Source organism: Pezoporus flaviventris, unplaced genomic scaffold (assembly GCF_033815535.1).
Source record: "Pezoporus flaviventris isolate CSIRO_AGI_PZ_B2104156 unplaced genomic scaffold, CSIRO_AGI_Pfla_v1 ptg000018l, whole genome shotgun sequence".
NCBI classification, from domain to species: Eukaryota; Metazoa; Chordata; class Aves; order Psittaciformes; family Psittacidae; genus Pezoporus; species Pezoporus flaviventris.
In genome coordinates, this window is record NW_026892566.1 from 3,706,697 (window position 1) to 3,725,418 (window position 18,722).

Here is an 18,722-nt window from a genome sequence, read left to right on the forward strand (position 1 = left end):
GAACCAATTTTGTAATCACATATCAATTTAGAGAGAGCAATATGAGGGAAACACTAGCTTTGCAGGTCATTTGGAAGATGGTAACAGCATAAGGTATGACAAGGTGCTAAAATGATGGCCATAAGGATGTAAGAGAAATAATCAGCACAGCGCACAAGACCTTGTTAAGAGCTCTCTGAAGACTGTACACCTCTGGTGATCTTCCCCTCCACAAAGAATTTAAATCAGGAAACATGCACTTAAGACCTGTTGGAGGGCAGTGATCACCTCTTTCTGACAGCAAGATGAAAAGTGTTCCCTTCCACACAGATCATGTGAATACCAGATGAAAAGGAGCATGTTTCTTCATAAATAGCTCTAAAGATGAATTTCACAGAAAGGAGAAAGGTTAACATTTAAAGGAGAAGAGCTTTTTAAGTTAAAGAATAAGGTCAGGGTAAACGGCTCATGAAGAAGTTACCAAAAGATTTCTACCCACTGCAGCCAGGAATGAAGGTCTCAAACTGTTCTTCCACGTGGACAGCAAACAGCATGAAACAGCACTACCCTCCAACAGGTTTGAATCAGCCCGGGCAAGACAATGGAACTCCCCCGGGCAGAAAATACATGCGAGGCCCCGTGTCAGTAGCCAGACTGCAGGTAAGCCTTGAGGTTATTTCCCCTCTGATGGGCAGCATGGTGGTGGGAGAGGGCTTCCTCTAAGATCCTGGAAATCGACCACAGAGCAGAGACGTAGGGTGACAGTGCACCGACTGGAGGGTTAAAGCCTCAGACCCGGGTGTTAGCGCGGCTCCCGGCTGCGCAGTGTTAAACACAAGACAAAGACGGGACTTTCCCCAGGCTCTTGCAAAAACTCACACAAACACCCATCTTCGCTTTGTACTATTTTCTCTACGGCTAAAGGTATTCTACCATAAAAGCAACATAAAAATGTCCGTGGCTTGCTGAATCTGGATCTCAGTTTCCACTTGTCTAAAAATTACTTGTTTTGAAGCAGAAGCGCATGAGAGAGGCAAAAAGAGCAACCAGGGCTGGCTTTCCCGACGAGTACGCAGTGCCGGCGAGGGACTGGTTCCCCTTTCCCCCTAGCCGAGGAAAGCCCCGTTCCGACCCGCAGCCTCTCCGGGGACGGGATAGCCCGGGGTCGCTTCTCGGCGCCAGAAAAACCATTTCATTTCTCCGGTGCTGCGAGGGTAGTATGGCCCCGGGGCAGCGCCCGGGCAGAGGCTTCTGTCCGGGCTGTCCTGGGACGCTTCCCCGGGGAGCAAGCAGGCGGAGTGGAGAAAAAGGGCTATCTCCAGAAAGCCTCCTTCGTCCCCCGGGGGGCCGGCGGCGACTACAAGTCCCGGCTGACCGGGGAGGAGCCGGCGCGGAGCTGCCGCTCGCCGTCCCTCGCCGCGGGAGCGCAGCGCAGCCCACCGCCCGCAAGTTTTCTCGCCTCCGGAGCTGGGCAGTGGAGTGCACCGAGGGCTGCGGACGGGAGCCGGCCGGGGAGAGAAAGGGGACTGGAAAAGGAAGCCTTGCAGGGGAGCCGGGCAAGGGGCTGTGGACGGGAGCCTTTCGAGGGACAGGGAAGGGAGTGCAGGTGCGGAGGGAAGACGGACAGGGGAGCGTTCGGTGGCCTCGGAAAGGGGACCCGGTCCGGGCAGCCTTGCAAGGAACCCGGCCTGCGACTGGGAGCCGGGCAGGGCCGCCTCGTAGGGGAGAGTCTCGTTCCTCCCAGGGCAACGCGGTCACCCAGCCGGAGGATCGCAGCAGGGACGCCGTGCCGGCGGCTGCGGGGGGTGGTGCGAGGTGCCGCCCCGAGGCCGGGCGGCTCCAGCCCCGTGGGTCCGCGGTGGGCGGGCCAGGGGCCGACTCCCCCCTACAGCCCCGGGGCGGGGGTGCGGCGGCGGCCCCATGGGCGGCGGCGGGGCCGGCTCAGCGCGGGGGCCGCCCGCCGCGGCTGATGCCGCTGCCGGCCGCCCGCGGGGTGGCTGAGGCGGGTGGAGGGGCTGGGGCTGGGGCTGGGGCTGGAGGAGGCGGCGGGCGGCTCCCGGCCATGTGGCGGCCAGGGGTGCGCGGGGTCCTGGGCCGGGCGTGCCTGCTGCTCCTGCCGCCCTGTGCCCTGGTGCTGGTGGCGGTGCCCGGCTCCGCGTCCCACCCGCAGCCCTGCCAGATTCTGCGGCGCATCGGGCACACCGTCAGGGTGGGGGCTACCCACCTGCAGCCCCGCTCCGCCGCTTGGCCCGTGGAGGCGGCGGGCTGGAGGAGGGCGAGAGGCAGCCCCGAAGGGGTGATCGCCGCGGGGCCCCGGAGCAGGTGGCCGGGGGGCGGCGGGGAGCTGCGGCTGCCCCCCTCGCCGCGGGACGCGCTGCTGCTGGCTGTGGCGAACCTCAACAGAGTGGCCGGGCTGCTTCCCTACAACCTGTCCCTGGAGGTGGTGATGGCTATCGAGGCGGGGCTGGGCGACCTGCCCTTCTTCCCCTTCTCTTCCCCCAGTGCCTCCTGGAGCAACGACCCCCTCTCCTTCCTGCAGAGCCTCTGCCACACAGTGGTGGTGCAGGGGGTCTCCGCCATCCTCGCCTTCCCGCAAAGCCGCGGGGAGATGATGGAGCTGGACTTCATCTCGGCAGCGCTGCGCATCCCCGTGGTCAGCATCGTGCTGAGCGAGTTCCACCGGCGGAGTCCGGTAAGGCGCAGCGGGGTACGCGGGGAGGCGGGCAGGGCTGCCCCCGCACAGGGGCAGGCAGCGCGGTGTTCGCTGCAGAGGCGGCCCCCGCACCCTGTTCTCTGCGGGGAAGGGTCCTTGGTCCGACCGGTGTCTGGGCGGGTCGTGGAGGACGTGGGAGCTGGGTAGCGGCCGGGATGCGGAGGGACCCTGCCCGACCCCTGCCCGGGAAGAAGCCCTCTGACTCTGGGGCCTTCGGAATCGCTTTTCTCTCTTTTCCCTCCTCCTGTGTCGTCTCCCGTGTTGCCCCTTCCTCTGAGCCCTGCGGTAGAGGGGAGAAGCATCCTCTCTGTGGAAAGGAACAGCTCGGTGGCAAAAGCTAAGTAGAGAGCCTGAAGTCATACGCTGCGTTAAGTTGCAGACTTGAGAAGTGGTGTCCAAGATATGCACTGGAGAGGATCTTCTTTTCTTTTGGTCCTGAGCTTAGCTTTTGGAGAAGGACATGCTTTGCAGACAAAAATAAGGTTGTTATCAAAAAATCAGAAAAAAAAAAAAGTAAAGTCTAAGCCCAGCATTCAGGGTGTTCACTGAATTTATTACTGGTCTAAATGCTGCGCTGTCATTGTGTGTGGGCAGTGTAGGTTGTTCACCAGGTGACACTTCTTGGGGAAGCTGTTCACTGTAACTTGACTGCCTTGAGCTCTCTAAAGCATTAGGATTTTCTTTACTTGTAGCTCAGGCATTGTTGCTAGATCAGATTTTTGCTAAATCTAATTGCCTTACTAAAATAGTAGAAACTTAATTCCGACAGTATCTGTGTGTGTTAGTGTAGCTAAAAGAGTAAAAACTAATGACTGTCTTAGGCACAAATAGTAGTACTATCCAACGGGAGCTAAACTTTCTGTTACACAGAGATGGCAATTGTCATGGTGTAGACCCAGCCAGTAACTCAGCACCATGCAGCCGTTTGCTCACCCACCTCCAGGTGGGAGGAGAAAGTATGTAAACCCTATGGGTTGAGGTGAGAACAGCCCAATAGCTAAAGTATCGGACAAAATTACTACTACTAATGATAATAATAATGATAAGGGAAATAACAGGGAGAGAGAATATAAAACTAAAAGAGAAAAGAAAAAAAAACAGCCATGAACACAAGTGATGCACAATACAGTTGCTCACCACCCGCCGACTGATATCCAGCCCAACCCAAGCAGCGATCTGGGCCTTCTGGGTGACTCACCCCAGTTTATAAACTGGACATGACATGCTGTGGTATGGCATACCCATTTGGCTACTTTGGGTCGGGTGTCCTGTCTCTGCTTCCTCCTGGCTTCCTGCCGCTCTTCACTAGCAGAGTATGAGAGACTGAAAAGTCCAGGATAAGCATTACTTAGCAACAGCTAAAATATTGGTGTGTTAATCAGCACTGTTCTCAGACTAAAGCCAAAGCACAGCACTGCACCAGCTACTAAGAGGGAGAAAAATAACAGTTACAGCTGAAACCGAGACAACAACTTAGTGTTACACACTCTGGAAAAGGTGACATTTCAGTATTTTGCAAATGTGTGGTTGATGCCAGTAATCATCTTCAGGTCAAAGAACAATGCTCTAATCTGTGTGACCCATGCAATGGAAATCATGAATGAAATGGCAGAACCTGCCATGTAAATAGCCAGGAGAAGTAGTTGTTTTGTATAAAAAGAGGTAGCTCAAGTTTACCTTCAAAATGTAATCAGAACATAAAGATTACCAGTGATTTTACTTTTCAAAAGTAAATGCAAAACTGCCTGGATCACCACTGGACTTCTGTATTTTTTGAGTTAGATTGCTGTAGAAAAGTTAGGAAAAGAAAGTCTGTGCTAGGCAGCTCTTAGTCTGTAACTGAAGATGCATGACTGCTGTATGCTGGTCTGAGCTCTGATAGTTTTCTCTACCTCAGCAAAATTCATGTAACTCAGGTTTCTCTAGATTTGTACAGAAATTCAAGGGTAATCAGTGCCACTGGATGCCACTTTTGATGCAAATTGGGTGTCAGTAGCACCCAAGTTTTCACAGTTACATCTACCAGTTTTGCAGCTACACTTGCAGTTGCAATGGAGTCAGTAGGAAAAGTTCCCTGAAGACCAGATCCTAAGCCCAGCATTGTATTGCAATGCCTGTTAAAAACAGAAATATTTTCTCTTTCATCTTAGAGATGAGTCTATGTTGATGACGCAAGATGTGTTAAACACATACAGCACAGGTTAGAGCCATTGCTCCTTTCCACAAACTTCAAAGCTTCCGCTTAACTTTCAGATTGCTCTCAATGGGGAGGCAACTCGATCAATCTATCCAAATCAAGACTTTGTTTTTTAAGCAAACATTTAATTGTCATTGTCTCCAGTGACAGTGAAACCAATGCTGGCATTGAACCTGTGCTGACAAGAGTCCAGGTTGGTCTTTTTTTCAGCTGAGCTAAAAAAAATAACCCTTCAAGGCTCTATGGATTTGAAAAAAACCTCAGTCTTACTTAAAGACCAGCAGGTAATACAAGTGTATTAGTCTCTCAAGATGGCTTGGAGAGCCTGACATCTTTCTGAACACTCTGTTTCATACCTTCACTCAATAAATACCATTTTAAGCCTAACTCTGGAGGCAGCACTCTTAACTTCAACAGTCTTACCTCACATGCTTTCCAGAGTTACAGGATTTTCAACAGCATCTTGGACCTGGGGAACCCCAGAGATACTGACCTCAGAACCCTCTGGTGTGTTACTGCCTGCTGTAGCAAGGATTTTTGTCACCTATAGTCCCATGCAAGCACTGGCATAAAATGAACGTGCCTCGAACCTTCCTGGTTTAATGGCCCTGGAGCTACAGACTGGCAGTTTTAGAGGAAGTGAGTATAAATGACATCTTTATAGGTGAGACAGATTTTCCTGATAAGGCCCAGCATGCAGTTTTCCAGAGAAGAGTCAGAAGAAAACTCAGTCAAGAAGAACTTCTGAAATGTGAAGCATCAACCTCCCTGGGGACACCCTTCCCACTGATACTTTGCCAGAGCAATTCTCCCTCCCCCCAAAACTACTGCTGCATGCTTTTGGGAGCTGCCAACAGTTAGCTTTCTTCCAGGCAGACCCAAAACTTTCTTGCCCTTGAAGAGCACTGCCCACCCTCTGCCATATGAGGAGCATGGCAAGCATACTAATGAACTCAACGTTTGCTAGATACCGTCTCGAGTTGCTTTACCTCAGCATTCATAATTTTTGTTAGGATGGTTTTTAATGTAGTAACAAGTTCTCATTTTCCACATTATGTGAGGACTAAAACATACACATAGTATGTACTGCTGCTGAATATTTCCATCATTACTTCATACAGAACTTTCTTATGAGCATGTTGATTTTTGAGCAAATCTTCCCTAATGTGGCAAAAAGCAATACTTAAAATGAAAAGTAAGATAAGGATCCAGAATTGAAATATGTTTCAATAATGCTGGCGGTTGCCTCTGTGTAAGATTGAGAGGAAATCCACATTGGTACAGCTGGGCAACGATAGTCATGTAGATACCTACTGTGTTCAAGTGTCTTTAAAAGTCTGTTTCTCATTAAATTATACTCTCCTGAAGCAAAAAAAAAAAAAACAACCAAAAACACAACAACAACAAAAAAAAACACTATAGTCTTCCTCCATGACAATTAACAATCACCAGACAACAGCCATCACAAAGTGTGGTACCACACCTGTTACAAGCAACAGCTTTTGAGGGAGACTCATTATTGTGAGTGGCAAAATGCACGTGGCTTGGATGCTACACAGGGTAAAATGCAACATCTTTCATTTTCATATGTATATGGGATTTAATGACTAACATATACTGTCAATAAATCCAGATGCTGTTATGACCTAAAAAAAGCTGTTTACTTTTTTGAGTTTACTGTCAGCCTTGTAAATCTTCATGCTCTTGGTAAACAAAAGTAACAATTTAACACTAACATTCAGCAAGCAAAAACCCACTGGATTTCTTCACTACTAACACAAATGCAAATTGCACTGAAGCTTTGACAGCTCATTATTTTGGAGACAGCAACTCAAGAGCACTGATGCCATTGAGGCAGGGCTTGTCACATAGGTTTGTTCTTTTATTCCAAGACTGCCAACATCATTAATAATTTTCCCAGGGATTGTACAGGGAAAAGATACATGCAACATGAGCCATAAATACAGTGATATCACTTCTAGTACAACAGTTCCGAGCCAAGAGTCTTAAAAGGATAGCCCATAATATCCATTTTATATATGATACTATCAGAAATACAGGGGAGATCATGTTTGCAGGAGCAATCTCTGCTGAAGTTCAGCAAATCTCTGAACTTCAGAATTTAGGGAGTATTTTCAGTGGGTTTCAGATAAATCAGTACTTTTGATGTCTTTTGACATGAAAAGGAATCTTTTCAAAGCAATGAAACAGAATAAAGTAAATCTGAATAATCGGTGCCCGCATAGCTAGTCTGTGCTTTATCTGGTTTCCTGAGGAGTTGAAATTGCAGCACTGCTGATTACTGCCAAGACTTAAGAGAGGGTTAAAAGAATAAATAAATAAAGTCAGAGTTTTAGGTTAAACAGTGAATTCCCTGGTGAAGTAGCAAGCTGAGCCTCAGAAGAGATGCTGTAAAAAGAAACCGACGATTAATGTTTAATTTTTGGTTTGCTTTTAAAGGGGTTATGCTTTCTCTTTAAAACAGCTTTATAGTGTGTGTGTATAGCTATATAGATATATAGATACATATATATTTAGATATAGACATAGATAGATATAGATATAACTCAAACCACCCTGGGTGGGAAATTATACATCTTTCCCTTCAGAAAATAGCCAGGAATATCACTGTGTGTATGGTGTCCCCAGGAGTAATACTGACCTGCCAGACACCTGCACCAATAAGGGCAGGCAGAAATTACAGCAAGGGAAGGGAGATGTGGAAAAGCTTCTGTCCAGCTAAACACCCAAAGATGCTTTTTCTCCTTCGTCAAGCCAGAACTGCACTTTTGCATAAAAAATGGTTTTGATCATCCAAGAAAAACAAGGTTTTAAAAAAATCTCATTTTCCAGAAGAGACTGCAAAACACATGCTTAGCTGTATGCTCTGGTAATTCAAACCATCATTGCTAGCCTGACATAGTCCAAATGTTGAAGTTTGTACTAGTAGTTACTGTGTAGATGAGGAATATCTATTCAATCTTTCCCTGTGATCACCAACCCTTCTCACCTCACACTGCATAAATGATACATATGGCATGTACCTTTTTTTCTGTTCACTTCAAGAGGGTTTATGGAAGGTGCTTTGATGGAAAAAAGGATAGAAATTGAAAGGATGTGCAAACAGATGTTCAGTTGCTTCTCTTTCAGCTAAAGGTCTCTGTTCAGTTTTGCTCATAGTGAGCTTTTGAAACTTGGACAATTTAGGCCTCTGATCTTTTATGAAGTGAGAATTCTTTTACATTGCTGGCTAATGTAAAAGAGCTTTGTGTAAACTTTTTCTCTGTAGCCAGGTGTCCTGTACAGTCATTAATTCTTTTAAATACAGATTTCAGGGGCATAACTACATTTTGCTGGCAGCGTTGTAGTCCTAGCATCATGTGAGAAGTCTCCTTTTCTTAAAAAGCAATAAGGTAGAATTTACTAACTGATCCAATTTCCTGTCTCTCACATGCTTTTCCCAGTATCATATGTTGTCCTCAGGTTGTTATTTGAGAATGGTTTTACTTGTGCTTCTGTGCTGTGTTGGACATTGTCAGCTATGAAAGTACCAGTTTTCATAGTTGACTTGTGTTGTCAGCTGAAGCCAATCTGTTACCTTTAAGTTGATAAATTATGTGTGTTGAAGGGAAAGGAGTCCTTGTTTATATTCTTATCTGCGGTCAGAAAGCTCTTAAGTTTTGTGAAAGTGATGTTGCCGTACATTTGGGAGTTGCATTGGCACTTTCTATGTTTAGTGTTTTTTTTTCACCTTGTTTAATGCTCAGGGACTGTTTTCTCTGTGTGTTGCATGCTTGATAACACAAGAAGTCATCCTTGTCCCCTAATTTTTTTAAGAATAGTTCCCCTATCAACAAGTTTTGCATACTCAGAAGCATGGGACAATAAAAAGTTAAAAAAAAAAATGAATGTTTCTTTATCCCAGTTACAGTTTTAAGAAGGATTCAATTCATGATGACTTCAAAAGACCCCTTTTCAGAATGCAGGAAACTGTGAGGGTATTTTGACTTTCAGTTCTGTCCTCTGGATCCTTAATTTCCACATTCCATTGAAACAGAAAGAACCAGAACTCTGATGGGGTGAAATTTTCTAAGGATCACCTTTCAGTTCTCTGTCCAACACCTCTCCTTTGGAAGAAAGCCCCTCAGAAACCCATTGAATTCACTGTCCTGCCACTGGGCTTTTGAAATTAAGGGAACTTGCAGTTTAGAATGTTTTAGTAGGCTGTATGGTACATGTATACAGCATTTTGACGTATTAGAATATATTCTTTTCCCAGCTGTTTTGTTGCTTATGAAGGAGCAAATTTTGGAGGTGAAAAAGTGGTTTTAGGCATATTAGTTCAAGACTTTTAAGTTGTATGAATTACTAAAAAGTTGTTTAGTATTCCTTGCCACCCAAGTCTCAGTGAAATTTTACAGCAGGTTCTTACTTCATCTCCTTTAAGTTTCTTCCGCACTTAGCTTAGAGATCATAAAGGTGTTCTTATTTTACAGTATTTGTAACTCGTAATGTAAGTTGTAAGGCTTGTTTTGCACAGCTACCATTCACAGCATTATTCACCATCCATAATTTTCTGTACGTTTTTCTTTTCCTCACAATTATTATTTAAAGAAATGTTGGAGATGTCACAGTTTAAATGTCTGCTTGTTTCATACTTAGGGGGGATATAAATGCTGCAGTCTATGAAACTGGATGGTGCAGCATTATTTGAAATACATTCTTCATTTGGGTGACTTCAAGTCAAAGGTGAGCAAACTATCTCAAAATCAACAAGAGATTATTACCTAGGTTTAGAATGTGCACTGTGTCTATAATTATCTAAGGTATCTGACTCTGGGAATCCTTAGATAAAATTATGCCAATGATCACTTTGTTCTTGAAGTGCATCCAGTTCTGTCAAGTTTTATCAAATCACTTAGTAAACTTTATAAGTTGTGGTATTTTCAATTACATCAATTCCCTTTGAAAAAGGTGGTGAAGAGTTAAGATTTAGGAAAGGAGTAGAGAGAAGGTGATTCTTATAGTTAAATATTATACTAGTAGACATTTGCTATGTAAATGGAAAACAAATATCTCTATTGAACTGACACTAAAACTCAAAAGCAAAGATAACTGCTTTGTAGTTTGATACGTATTTGTGTACTAGTCTCCTTCCTTGCTGTACTCATCATACTAGATCCTGGAGAAAATATCTGAGCTGGCTAGTAGCAAGATTTTCTTATTCCTTATCCTGTGCTGCTTCTCTGCAGAAAAAAAAAAGCTGTGTTAACACAGAATTTAATACCATACATGATGTTTTGGTTTTTATTTTTTGCTATTCTGAGTGTTCACAAAGCAAAGTCTTACTGATTGCGTAACCTAGAAGAGGTCTCTCATAATACACTGCACAAGCTCGTGTTGATAATGAGTGATTAAAGTATGACAGTGTTGAATCGTTGGTTTTACTGAATGACACGCATTATCAGAAGAAACACCAAAGAATATTTAGCTTTCTTCACTAAGTAAAAATTAAAATTTGGCCAAAAGTAAGACACATTTAAAGACAATTTGCTCACAGGTACTATACGAATACAAAAATTATGGTACCAAGCAGATTACTAACAAAGAAAACACTCTAGAAATGTGAACTGGGGTGTTCAGTGTAACTTCCCCCATGAATTTTTCCACAAAAGTCAGAGAAAGCACCCCATCTTTCCACTAAAATGAAAGCAGAGTTATGGAAATTAGAAAACAGCCAAGAATCTTGTCATGCTGTATGCTGTTCAGTTCAATGCTCACAATTAAATTCAAAGACTACTTAGAAATATTCTCATCTAGGATGCATTTAATAATTTGTTTACTATATGCTCATGAAATACTGAAAACTCGCAGTTTAGGTTGTGTTGAACTTAGTTACAATTTTAAGCCATCAAGTAACACATTTATCTTATGTGTTCTATTCTTTTCCTCTGTGGATTTCCATGTAATGTTTTGATGTGAAAGAAATCCAGTTGTAGTATGGCTAGAATTTATGTATTTAGTGTAATTAGCAGAAAATTGGGAAAAAACACATTTCTTTTAAAAGTCTAGATTTGTCTTTCAAAGAAGAATCAAGCTATAAATTCATGGTCCTGTAGGTATTACTGAAGGGCTTCTAAGCAGGGGAAGGATCAGCTTTTCAGTCTGATTGAGTGAAAGAATATACCGAATCTCACTGCAACATCAATAGTAGAGTTTATTCTGAATAATTGCAGAGTTTATTCTGAATAGCTGAAAGGAGCAACAGAAAAGAGAGGTGAGAAAACAAAAAAAAAGGAAGCAAGAAAACTAGAAACATAAATATCAGTGGCACAGGGAAAGAGAAGGAGAAAATAAACTGAACTGAGAAGAAAAGGAAAAGGTGCCCTTCTTTGTCTCTCCTTTTGGTGGTTTCAGAAGTGTAAAAACAAGGGAACTGAATTTTGCGTGAAAGCATTTTACAAAGAGGTGGGATCACCAAGCACAAAGTGAAACAGCTTGACCAAGTCAGGATTGAATTAACAGGGCTGTCTTGATCCCTGGCTAAGGACAGTTACTTCCAGTGAGTAATCCTTCCCCCAGAAATAGTGCAGACCTCCCAGGAAACTGCTAAGCCAACATGTAGGAGAGGAACAGAGTTTAGATAAAGTTAGATAGCGGTTTATTGCAGCTGCAAGAGGAGCTTCTTGTAAAGGGTGTGAGGCCTTGGTGTGGATAGGTGTAAATGGTGGAAGCCTTTTTTCCTCCTTGGTACTGAGAATTATAGGGAAAGAGACACACCTGGGTATCTCAGGGCTTGATCCCACCTGATGCTCCATCACCTGGGATGCTCCATCATCTGGTCAGCATTTCAGAGTTCCAGGAGACAGACCAAGGTCACTTGGATGCATGCAGCAACATACCAGGAGTTATTCAAAAGGGATTTCCTAATAAATGGGAATAAGTTCAGGGACAGTGGCTTTAGGTTTGCAGCTTTGGACATCCATGACTGTTCTTTACTTGTGGTCTGGCCCTGAAGGTCTCTACATTTTCCCAAATCAGCTCTACATTTTCCCAAATCCCAATCTGCTAAGTTTGTTCTTACCACCATGGAGAGAGGATGTGCAGATGGTGGAAGTAACAGAAAAACTGGGAGAAGGATCTAAGCCTGAGTAGGCAGCAATGACAGATGATTCATTTATTAAGGGAGTCACAGTTGAGCAAAGCCATTTGTGCAAGGGACTCCTTGTGAGTGTGACTAAGAAGTTCACAATCTGGCCCCAAGTGCTTCACAGCTGTCACATCAAACTACTAACATTACTCTTGGTAATTATAGACAACTGCATGAAGAACTCAGCAGGGACTTGACAGTGTGTCATACCACAACTGCAATAAACCACAGTCATTGTTACATGAGGCCTTTGCAGGGCACTGCAGCCAAATGTTTATGTGCAGCTAGCCTTGGGACTGTAACTATAGACAGGATTTCAAAACATAACTATTGAGGCTGTATCATTTCCTAATAACATAATACAATACAACTCTTCACAAGCATCTTGCATCCCTGTAGCGTATATATGCCTTGTTGGTGTAAGCAGAGAGCATGTATGTACTGATGCTTTGCTAGCAGCCATACCTATCTCTGCAAGGTATTGAGTGCGTTATCAGCAGGTTGAGAGACAATGCTAGACCTCTTGGATGTGCCCTGCTGCACAGTCTCCCTTGCAGGAGTGGTGAGCTGGGAGAGCTGTCAGGAGCTGACTGGAAGGTTTCCACTTCACGCCTTTTTGAAAAGACCTGGTGTGCACTGTGCTGGCTAATTAACTTTTATCTGAAATGTTTCAGTTACCTGAATCTGCATGGCTTCAGGCAGCAGATGGGGAGGTGGAGAAGGATAGGGAGAAGAGTGAAGGTGAACACAGCTGCCACTAAAGCACAGTAACTGAGGAAATTACTGTGATCATTTGATTGTTATTATTATACAGAAGAAATCGAATGTTAAGGAATTCAGAAGCAGGCAGCATTTTTATCTTTTCTTGTATTTTTATTACTTTGTCTTCCCCAGCTTTCATCTGTGATGATAGTTTCCAAGGCCTGTTTTACAATGTGGAAAGTATTTGAAATGCATTATAAAAATCTATGAATATGCTGCACGGGCATATTTTAAACTTTTAGTATTTCCCTAAAGGGATGCTATTCCACTTCCAGCTTTTTTAACACTGTGAAGGAAATGATTGCCCTAGCTGCTCGTAAGGCATTTTACAAGGCTTTCTAACTTAAGACAGAGCTAAAAGATGAGATAGATCTTCAAGCATAAACTGATATTTTTAAAATGAAGTTTTGCATTTGTTGCAAGGAAAGAACTATTAGACATAGCAATTAATAGCCAGAAAGAGCAGTGGTATTATGCACCAGGCTTTCTCAGTGATGCTACCGATAAAGTAGTTACATTACACTCATCTTAATAGCGTACTCAGTCAAACCAGCTTAAAAAGATTTTTTTTTTCCTCTTTTTTTGCAAATCAGATGAAAAGTCATTATTATGAGTTCACAGTTTGATAATTTTCCGGTGCTATTTTAGATGAAAGCGTAATTATTTATCACTTTCTCAGCGTATAAGGCTTACTCATATATAACAGCTCCTTGTAGAAGCACAGTTTTTTCTATGAATTTACTGTATTCAATATAAGCATTAGAATATGGGAAAAATAGATCAAACCTTTACCTGGAGCTGATAGCTACCCTCTTTCGAGAGTGTACTGGTACTGTGATTTACATTTTCTTAGTACACTAATGCCATGGAGTTTTTATTTCTACATTGGTAGGGCAGTCGTGAAAAGGTGAAAAAGTTATGTGCCTGGGTTTCTTCTGTTTAAATTGCCTTGAGGCAAATGAGGGTGAATAGTTGAACCACAAAGTATTAACTATTTTTGGTTTAAGCTTTGAGACATGAAAACTTCAGACATCATTGCACTGTGTTGCACTTGCCAAAAAGGAGTTTCCAGGAGCTTATTCTTATTTTCAGAGTGCAAAATCAAGTAAAACTTTGAAGAAAGGCTCTGCTTTTCTGCCATCTCTCTTTCCCAGTCATCCAGAAAGCACACTACATGCACCAGTAACATTTAGCGCTATTTCCTTGCTCCAGGACCACAAAAGGAGATGGTGTGGTGCTGTATGATCCCTATATCCCCTCTTTGTTGCCAGTTACGCAAAACAGAATGCACTGCCTGGTGTGGCACACAGATAGATGATCTGCTGCTGTTGGCAGCTACCTTCCGGCGACACAGAGGGGCAGCTCATGCCAGACTTCCACCAGCATCTACTACAGAGCTAATGAGGGGTGAAATGATAAAGCATGGCATCAGTGTTTGTTCCTCAGAGACTTTGGGGTAGAAAAAACCACCACATGTTAATCACCTCTTTAAACGTTCATATCACCATGTATCAGCATAGAAATAGGTGGTAAAGTTAACGATACTCTTGTGGCCTCTGATTAGGAATCTTGCATCAGCAGTCAAAAGAGGGAAGCCAAAACTGCGATTATTCAGTCACCCTTATGATCATCTTTTATACATGAAAAGTGCAGAGTACTTACACAGCTGTAAATTAAATCCTGTTTTTCATTCAGTTATACCCTTAACATCTCTTTACACCTTCTAATGATATTTATTTCACATTCATTATGCCATATTTTGCTTAATGTTATCTTTCATTGTATAAATAGAAAATCCTTCAGTGCAGAATGCTTGTGGGAAATGATTCCTCATACTGAGAGTTTCTTTTGAGAGAGAGATGGCTTATCAGTCTGTTTAGATATTTGATTTAGATATATTTTAGATATCATCTGTTTAGAATATGGATACCCAGAATCCCCAAGCACCCCCAGGTTGGGTTTTTTTTTTCAGCTACACCATTTTCTGCCTACTCATTCATTTTCATATGACATGCTAATTTCATGTACTTAATCTTGCCCATTCGTCTTTGTTCTGATGCCCTGTCTTCCACAGTAGGATAATACAGATCCTGGAATCTTGACTCCAGAAAAAGACTGCAAGGCTCTATTGTGATACAAATGATCAGCAACATAAATTGCTCATCACTCACTGTTCATCACATTCTCTGAAGAGCACCAAAAATAAGACACTTATTTATAAATAGCTCAGCCTGCTAGATTCCAGTGAAACTCAAATTCGTATCTTCCTACCATTTTGACGGTGCATATAAATATGTAACATGTAGTTGTGTGAAAGTTAGCTGTGCTGCAATGTCCTCCTTGGGCATTCACAACCCTTACAGGTTTACAGCAAAGAGTAAGTTGCAAATTGAGACTTGTGGTGGGATGCAGTATACCACGTTTAGCATAAAGATGCTTTGCTTGACACAGAATGGGAGCTTGTTGCCTATGTCATACAGCTCTTGTATTCCTCCCCAGAAGTGTAATTTAAGAGGAAAATGAAGTGAGAATTCACAGTGAATAATACATCTGATAACCACAGAACATTTTTTCTGCCTGAAAACCACCTGAAATTTCTGGAACAAGCACGAACAATATAAGCATTGGGAATAACTGCATCCCAAAGCCTGCCAAAACATGTATGAAAGTGCTTCCTTTTACTGCACTGGCTTTGAATGGGGACCAGCTTGAGATACAGGTTTGGTTGTTTGCCTGAGGTGCATGATTGTTTTTGTCTCCCAATCTGATATATGCAGGAATTGGTGATATACATGGAAGCTGGAACTTGCAAATACTGAAAGTGTTTGGTTTTGCTATTCATTTTCTATGAGCATTTGTCCTAGTGTAATTTGACTGCTGAAATGTTCATGAAAAGCAAATGTTGATGAGAGCAAGAAAAGCTGAAGTGAATAATTTCATTCATGTGAGTATCTATGTTGTTTCTGATGTAGTTGCCATCATTATAAAAAACAAAGCAATGTATTCATAATTCCTGTTCATGTAAGTGTGGCATGGCTTTGCTTAGGATGAAGAACTAGTCCAACAAGATCTGTGGCTTGCAATATTAAAACTATATTCATAAGCAAACTTCATGCTTCTATCAACTTTAATTTTAAATTTTACCTGACTTTGCCTTGTTGTCACTTGAGAGTTCCCTTAACTTAAAAATTTATAAAAAGCCATTCACTGACTAAGATCAAGAATAATTCAGACAATTGATCTTTTTTTGAATCCATATTATGCCAGCAGTGTGAGAGAAACTACCTGAAATAAGGATGGAGTGAGAAGGTAGCTGAGCTTTTCTCCCAAGTAACAAGTGATAGGACAAGAGGAAATGGCCTCAGCCTGCAAGAGGGGATGTTTAGATAAGATATTAGAAACAATTTCTTCACCGAAAAGGTAACCAAGCATTGGAACAGGCTGCCCAGGGAAGTGGTGGAAACACTGTCCCTGGAAAGTGTGCAAAAATCATGTAGAACAGGCTGTGCTGACATGGTTTAGTGGGGGACTTGGCAGTCCTGGAGTAACGGTTAGACTTGATGATCTTAAACGTCTTTTCCAATCTCATTGATTCAATTGTTCTGTGTGTGTCTTCTGAGAGACATATAAAATTAGTACAATCTTATTAGAGAATAGTAAGCAGCAAAATTGCTTATTACTGTCAGTAAGAGGGTGGGAAATAAGTATGCATCTGACCACTGAACAGGGGACTCAAATGGGAAAGTCAGTCTTCTCCAACACAGTTAAAAACATATAGGAAAATACCCAGGGCTAAGTACCAGAATAGTTACTGGTCTACTAGTCCAGGCATAGAGAAGTCCAGCTGAATTTCCTTGCTTTGTCAGAAGTTTCCTCTGGAAGGTTAAATGTTGTCCAAGGCTGTCACAATCAGCAGTAACCAGTTGCCTGTCTGTACATGATGGTCTGATTCTACATGCTCATTTGACCACTACCCAGTGTAACAATGACATGGTGGTCACTGGAGCTGATGGTGCTGCAGTATCCATCCTTTTTAAGAGTTTTAGTGGCAAGAAGAAGAATCAACCAACCCAGAGAGCCAAGTTCCCTGCTGTGCACAAAATCTGTTCTTTGCAGAGGAATTCACTTGATCTGAGCAGTGCTTCCAGTCACACAGCATGAGCCAGACCAACGCTGCCCTCCTGGTGTTTTTTTTTTCCCTTGCCTTCACAGTGATCTTAGATGGTGTTGTTCCAGCAGCCTTCACACCTCTTTGCCTGGTGTTCCCTGCACATGGTTTAACAGTCCACATGTGTGTCAATTAATATGTTCAAGCATGCATAAAATCTTCAGTCATTTTAAGAGTGGCCTCTAAATGTTGCTCATCTTTCAGAAGAGAAAAACAAACATTTCAACAAAAGATCCTGCTTTCTGTGGGTGACGCTCTCTCTCCTTTATTCTCAGAGATGGCTGGCTGTTTCACTCCAATTTACTAATAATACATCCTGGAGTTTCGTGTGGTACCTGATAAAGGTTTTTAAGCAGGGAATTTTACAGAATATTTCAGTTCCCTTGCTCAGATGGGGCAGTGAAGCCTCTGTGTTGATGCAAAATACCAAACAATATGACAGCAAAATTCAGACCTTCCAGGTTTTTACCTTCCTTACTTCCATCCAGTTCACTGAAACGTGTAGAAGTGTAATTTGTCTTCTGGAAAACTGATCAAGACTTGCAATCAAGTGCTAGAATCACGTAAACAGAGCAAACTGAAATGGGGAAAGAATTAAAAATACATTCCTATTTCTTCAGGGAGTATGCATTTTTGTTGTTGTTGTTGTAGGTTCTCCCTGAAGCAGTACTGTTTCCTGCAGAGAGAGACAGCAGCTTTGATTGTATGTTCTTGCCAGACTCATAGGAGCGATGGTCTGTCATCACTTCCTTCCAGGTTGTCTGGGGGAATTAGATACTCCTCTGCAACACTTCCCCTTGTTCAGAGAGTTAAAAAGAATCAGCAGCACCAGAAATAGTCGATGTGTATTCCTCGTCCCCAGGCTTGGTTCAACAGACTCTGCAGAGTCATTGCGGATTATTTGCATGGAAATAGATAGACGCAAGCATCTTGCTGAGATTAGTGAGACATGATGCTTTCATAAGCGCATATCCATGTTGAACTCCCAGGGCACACTTCATTTTCGCTGGTTCTTACCCTCTCCTTTAAGAGGATACAATCACCCACTCAAGAAGCAGAAATAGTACATGACTAACTATGTCACAGAACAAATGATTAACGCTAAGTAGTTTGTGCTAGCTGTTTGCAAACAATCCACGTGCCAACAATTATGCTGAAGCAATTTTGTGAATACCTAACTCAATGTATTTTGCATAACTCAAGGCTGACTCCCAAATCATTAAACTCATAACTTCTGTCTTGTTTGTTACGTTCATAAATGGCATCATTTATTCTAGTCCATGGAACTGGTGGTGCTAGGCTTGGCTGTGATGTCAGTCTGTAACGCTGGACTGGCGAAGGCCGTAGGAAGGATCGTGAATGATGTGCCATTTCAAGCAAGTCACAGCTGCTATGTTTTTCAAATTTACAAGCCACAAAGTGCACAGGGGGCAGTTGTATTCAGGCAGATCCATTAATACATCTGATATTTTCAGATTTGCAGCTACACCAATATTATGTTATTTGCCTCAGCTGCATCCAGCCTACCTATAGGGATCTTGGTCTGGCTGCCAGACTGCGTCAAAACACTCATAGAGTTTGTTATCAGGAGCTGAGGGCATCTTCATCAGGTGCAGTCACTCATCAGCTACCTGCTGACGTCAGGATTAAAGAGCTGGCCTAGAGAAAGCATAGCATCCATATGCATCATCATGTGGGCCAGGGCAGGAAAAGCTGAGCTGTGAGGAAGAAAATGTCTTGTATGTCTGTAGGA

General features: G+C 43.0%; 1 protein-coding gene across 2 annotated transcripts in view; it reads left to right on the forward strand.

The window, feature by feature from the left end:
- Positions 1-1,932: 1,932 nt before the first annotated feature.
- Positions 1,933-18,722, forward strand: part of GRIN3A (glutamate ionotropic receptor NMDA type subunit 3A) — a 75,921-nt gene continuing 59,131 nt past the window's right edge. Inside the window, exon 1 of one of the 2 annotated variants that reach the window (XM_061455092.1) lies at positions 1,933-2,671. In XM_061455092.1, the coding sequence (XP_061311076.1) occupies positions 1,949-2,671 (723 nt within the window). In that variant the 5' untranslated portion in view covers positions 1,933-1,948. The remainder of the gene's footprint in view (positions 2,672-18,722) is intronic. The other variant, XM_061455091.1, reaches the window with a different exon arrangement.